Raw genomic sequence first — 6,278 nt, forward strand, 5'->3', positions numbered from 1 at the left:
ATAGATTTGGTTTAGTTGATTGGTTTCCTATTGTGTAGAAATTGTGTACATCTCCTATTTATTGGCATGATCGGTTTATGATCCTTATGTCCTTTGCTCTGTACCTTGTATGTCTATAAAGAGAGGAAAACCCCACGATAGGATATCACGGCAAATCACTTTTCTAAACTGCAGGCAGTACCAGCTATCCATTGACGTCTGTCGGCCACCTTCGTGGTAGCGCATTGTACTACCATTGAAGCCTTGAAGTGCTCAGTCATCAACGTCTCATCCGACTATCACGGCTGCTACGATGCCCCACATGTCAAATTTCTCCCCAAGGACCATCACTGCTGCTGACTCAGTACTTCGAAACGATGGCACAGATGTGTGAAATTACTCCGGAACCATGCCACACAATTGAAGTGCTCAGTCTGCTACCGGACTCGGTGCAATAAGTGGCCACCAAGCTGGTAACCAAACACTTCATCAGTTCATATCCAGAGCGCAGTGTGCGTGCTAGCTTCCAAATAGACAGACGGCAGCCAGCCTCAAGCGCGCACAAACAGGATCAGCACTCGGACACGCACCCGCACTCAGTAACGGAGTAGGCATGGACGTAGAAGCGCTCAAGGACACGCTCCCCGCGCCGGCGACGGAGCCGTCGCCGGCGCCGCGCAAGAAGGGGATGCACTGGCTGGTCGTGGTGATCAACTGCGGGATGCTCACGGTGGGAACCACGGGCGGGCCGCTCATCACCCGCCTCTACTACAGCAAGGGTGGCCACCGGCAGTGGCTCTCGTCGTGGATCGAGACCGCCGCCTGGCCGCTGCTGCTGGTCATCGTGGTGGCGTCCTACATCACCCGGCGGGCGCGCGACCCCAGCGCGCCGCTGCTGCTGACCCGGCCGCGGATCCTACTCGCCGCGGTGCCGCTGGGGCTGGCCATGGGCGCGGACAACTTCCTCTACGCCTTCGGCCTGTCGTACCTGCCGGTCTCCACCTCCGCCATCCTCATCTCCACGCAGCTCGCCTTCACCGTCTTCTTCGCGTTCCTCATCGTGCGGCAGCGGCTCACGGCCTCCTCCCTGAACGCCGTGGCGCTGCTCACCATCGGCGCCGTGGTGCTGGGCCTGCACGCCTCCTCGGACCGCCCCGCCGGGGTTAGCAGGGGCCAGTACTGGCTGGGCTTCGTCCTCACCCTCGGCGCCGCGGCGCTCTACGGCCTCATGCTGCCGCTCGTCGAGCTCACCTACAAGCGCGCCGCGGCCGGCGGCCGCGTGCTCACGTACGCGCTGGTGATCGAGGTGCAGCTCGTCATGACCTTCGTCGCCACCGCGTTTGGCACCGTCGGCATGGTCGTCAACAAGGATTTCCAGGCAAGTGCCCCCACGCGCGACCCTCCTGTCCCCTGCACTAGTCCTGCACTCTCTTCTACGTCTCGATCTCGTCTCCATTAATTTCCAGGTTCCAACAAAGGATTGCACTAAACATCCCGTACAGTTAATTACTGTAACGCACTCTTTCCCAAACAAACCTTGTAAATTTCCAGGCCGGCACTGTAGGATACGAGCGCGGCAGGGATAGAATTTTGCGTCGTTTTACGAGTGACAGTATTTATTTTCTTGGCGGGTAGAGGAGTAGCCCTGTAGTCCGGCGAACTGTGCCCACCCTGTAGTCAGCTGGGCGCAGTACGCATCAGCGCTTCAATTCCCCGAATGGTTTGGCGGCCATCGAAAACATTGGCCTTGGGCCATACGTCCTGGCAGACGCCGTTTGGCATCAACAGCACCGCTGTTCTCGCGGATCTCGTGTGAGACACATCGAGGGGGAAAAAATGGCGGAGACCAGTACTGGCTGGGCTTCTTCCAGAGCTCCGGCGCTGTGCGGGCTCGTGCTGCCGCTCGTGGAGCTCACCGACAAGAGCGCGGCCGTCGGCGGCCGCGTGGTGATGTACGCGCTGGTGATTGAGATGCAACTGTTCTTGGGTTCCTTGTGCACCGTCGTCGTCAACAAGGATTTCCAGGTGCCAATGTCACGCGTGCCTGTCCCTACACTAGTCCTTGATCATTTGTTTCGTTGCTTATCGTGCTGTCCCTACACTAGTCCTACTCTGTCTTTCCTATTGCTGGGGCCGATCGAGTACTTAATGGTACTCCTGGTGTTTAATTAGTTCCAAGTTCCAACAAAGGTCTGCCCGGTTATTTTTTTCACGGTTTTTTGCGCAGGGTTTCTAGGTTTCTTGGTTTTTTCCGTTAGATTCAAAATTTGTTCTGATTTAAAATCATTCAAATTTGAGATTCAAAATTTGTACAGATTCAAAATCATTCAAAATACTCTCTCCGTTCAGTACAAGAAAATACAACAAACTAATTAATGACATGGTTTATTATGTGAGAGTAGATTCGTGTTTCGAATTAATTAAACATAATGTATGTGGTGCATCTTAACTCTTAAGAGGTACGTAGTAGAAATCTAATTAATTTTGTCTCAATTAGTGTTAGTGTGCTTACATACTACCTCCGTGTCATACAATATGGCCTATATTATTTTTGGAAAAGTCAAGCTAAATAAAGTTTGACTAAATTTTTAGGTAAAACTATCAAGAACCATGATATTATGTAGATATCGTCTAAGAATATATTTCATGAGAAATCCAATGGTCTTGAGTTTGGAATATACATATTAACAAGGTTTTCTAAAAACCTGATCAAACTTAACGTAGTTTAACTTTTCAGAAAAATACAAGACTTATTATTCGAAATGGACGTAGTAGTACTTATAAAATGTACTAGTACTATGGAGTATCTCAATTAATGTTAGTGGCCTTACAGTTTTGTATCTTACTACTCCATGTATATATATTTCATCAATTTTGTTTATAGTTATTTCATCGAGTATACACTAGTACTTATTCTGGAATGAGCAAATCTATACACTAGTATATAGTTATTTCATCGAGTATTCCCAAACAATCCTTCAAAGTTTCGAGGCAGCTAGGAGCGTGTAGGAGTAGGAGTAGAATTTTGCTTCAGGTTATGGTTATGGACATGTAGCTTTTTTTCGGTTTATCTACATGATTTCATTAACCATCTAATCGGGTTTGCTTTAAGATTCGTGACGGGAGTGTGGGCTCCTTTTGGCTCCACCCGGCCCAGGGCGTCTGCGTGGGCTATTCTAAACCGGTTTGCACGATTTTTTCATGCGCAGGGTTTCTGGGTTTTCTTGCTTTTTTCTGTTAAGATTTAAAAAAAACTGATTTAAAATCATTCAAATTTGAGATTTGTTTAGATTCAAAATTTGTTCAGATTCAAAGATCATTTAGAATTGTAGTTCGCTGAAATTCAAAAAATGTTCAATTTTGAAATTTGTTCGGATTCAAAATTGTTTCAGATTTGAAATTTGTTAAATTTTGAATTTTATTCAGATTTTTTAACTAACAAATGAAAAAGGCTATAAAATAGGCTATGATGTCAGGCTAAAATCTCAGTCACCTGAGCTCCAAGCCCCTTTTTAGCTTAACTTTTTTTTAAGTTTTAAGAAAATAGAGGTAGAAAATGTTCTGAAAATTTGTACTAGTATTTGGACTATATTTAAAATAGAAAATTCAAGATATCATTGTACTGTTTGTTACCTTTAGTTCACGACAAAATATAGATTTAGTATTTTTGCATAGCCCAAAATACAACATGTATCGTTCTGAAAATTTACAGTGCGGAACTCCATGTAGCCCGAGCAGTCCATTATCGACAGTATTTTTGTTGGATCCTGGCTCAATGGAATGATGGAAACATAAAGCAGGTGGCAGTGAGTACTGTACGCCTGTATAGTCCGGCGAATAGCGGCAACGACCCAGATCCCAGAGTCCCCCTGACACTAGTTGCCGTCGATGCAGCACTTCAATTTCCCGAATGATTTCACGTCATCCAAAAGACTGTCCTTGGCCCATTTCCCCTGCTGACTGTGAGCTCTCGTGTATTTCGAGGCATCCTGTCAAGTCTGTCTCGTTATTTAGCGGAATTATTGCTGGAGCCTCTCGGCCTCTGTGATCTCGAGAAACATCACGCTGAAAAAAAAACGAGAGCTTGAGCTGTGGGACGGCAACCATATCAACAATAGGGCGTGTTTGGTATCTCGCACGACATAGAGTATGATCTGATAAATATGCTTTTGTTAAGGGCTACTAAATAATGGGTGTCCAAAATTTTTGGGTAGGCTCCACTTCTACTAACGAATCGGTTGTTCTTTCGGAGTCTGACACTTGCGAGAAGAAAATGTGTGAACATTTGGGAAATGCAGGGTGCCACACACCTCTATACTTGGAAAAGTGAAAAAATAGTAAAATAAAAGGTTAAAAAAATTGAACTTTTTTAAAACAAAGATGATCAGGTATTATATCTGTATAAAATGTTTCTCTAGAAAATTACTTTCAATGTATTCTAGGTAAAAAAACAAACTCGAAACACCCCACCCCATGACTATTCACTTTATTTATATCCGTTATATTTTTTTTTGCCCTGAAGACCATGGAAATCATTTCTTTTCTAAACATTTTTTTACGAGTACAAACTTAATCATCTTTGGTTTTCAGGAAGTGTGTGGCACCCGAGAGCCAAAAATCACCTTCCTTGAAGATTTTCCCTATTTTTGTTAATGTGGTGTTGTGTCTCCCGTGGCATGCATGACACATCCACAACTAAACACCCAACACAGAATCTTTTCAAAACCCACCACATCCAGCACGAGCTACCAAACGAACCCACAACTCGTTTTTCTCCATGAGCCCGAGCTACCAAACACGTCGTGAGAGGCGAAGACGATACGTGACCCCAGCGTACAAGAACTAGTTTCGGCGGGAATGCTTCTAGCTAGGATGGGAACCAAGGATGATGTCACGGTCGTCGTCCTCGCGGTCTACTCCTCACTTCCCGTTGTCTAGCGGCCTCGCTGCTCCTTGGGCCACCTTGCCGGAAAGGGCGAGGTTGAGGTGTAGTCTTCCTTGCCACCAAGGAACCGCTTGACTGTGCGAGGCGATGACATTCTCTTCTGACAACCTATGCGACATACGTCTTTGCAACCGCCTCACGAAGGGTTGTACCTTCGCTGCCCGAAGAAGCAGCCGCTGATGGCGGGCGCATGTCAGACGCAACCACCGCTCAGCTCCACCAGTAATCGTGGCTGCCCAAGGCCCTGCTCGTTGACATGACCCACCACAACTCGTGAGCGTGCCGCTATATGTTGGCATCGAATGCTCAATGTGCGACATCGGCTGCTTTTTCGACATGACCCACCACAACTCTTGAGTGTGCCGCTATATGTTGGCATCGAATGCTCAATGTGCGACATCGGCTGCTTTTTCGACCTCATGGGCGGCGGTGAAGCGAGGTCCTATCGGCGCCGATCGATGGAGAAGGAATGAGCACCTACGCGAGTCAAGGGGGGGAGTCGAACGAGGAGGACTATGAGTGGTTCTGGTGGCACGCGCCGGGAGGACATTCATGACGAGGATTAGGTTTAGATTTAGTTTAAATTCTGTTCAAACTATACAAAATATCTCCAAATTTAAAAAATTGAATTGAAGTTTTTTGTAAATTCATATGGGGGACGAGGCCGCGAGAGGGTCGTCTCCAAACAGGGCAACAAGCGCGGGCACCCTCATTCGAGCAATTTTGTGCTTTTGCCATGCGCAGTTTAGGAGAGGCCGCTGCTGATGATTTGAGATCTCAACAAACATCACGATTAAAGAGATGATGTCAGATCTCAACAGACATGATGGTGAAAAGATGGGGCCTCGAGCACATCCAATTAGCTTGCGTCGACGTTAGCTAGCTAGCTGTGTTGTCGTAGCGTTTGCGTGGAGTGGGCGCCAACTGCCATTTTCTCGCGCGTACTGTATTTGCCGGGTCGGTGCAATTGTGACAACAGTGGCATGGGACGTCAAATCTCCTTGCTGCTCTGCATGTCAACAAAGATCCAAGCCTAGACGAGGCGAGCAGCCCAAAGATAACAACCTCTGGAATTTGGAATATTGCCCACTTGCGGTGGGGTCGACTCGGTTCACACTTTCTTGTGATCGTCTCTGTACCGTCCAAACGATGATAATGGTGCCGCGACCATTTCAACCTCACGGCCGTGGTAAAATCCAAATCTACAAGTTTTGTGCAGCTTAGAAAACACGCTGGTATACATGTGTGTGTGTGTGAAGAGGGAGCGAAATACATGAATCACGGCGCTCCACCTTGCCCCAAGCTTACTCCGCCGGTCAAGCACCGTACCGGCCATCCCTCTAAGGGCATCTCC

At 47.4% G+C, this 6,278-nt stretch overlaps 1 protein-coding gene across 1 annotated transcript in view; it reads left to right on the forward strand.

Moving 5' to 3' along the window:
* The first annotated feature begins 592 nt into the window (after positions 1–592).
* LOC124657077 (purine permease 3-like) overlaps positions 593–6,278 on the forward strand; it is an 8,382-nt gene continuing 2,696 nt past the window's right edge. Inside the window, exon 1 of the mRNA XM_047195692.1 lies at positions 593–1,357. Within this exon, the coding sequence (XP_047051648.1) occupies positions 593–1,357 (765 nt within the window). The remainder of the gene's footprint in view (positions 1,358–6,278) is intronic.

The sequence above is a fragment of the Lolium rigidum genome, chromosome 5, assembly GCF_022539505.1.
Source record: "Lolium rigidum isolate FL_2022 chromosome 5, APGP_CSIRO_Lrig_0.1, whole genome shotgun sequence".
Taxonomy (NCBI): domain Eukaryota; kingdom Viridiplantae; phylum Streptophyta; class Magnoliopsida; order Poales; family Poaceae; genus Lolium; species Lolium rigidum.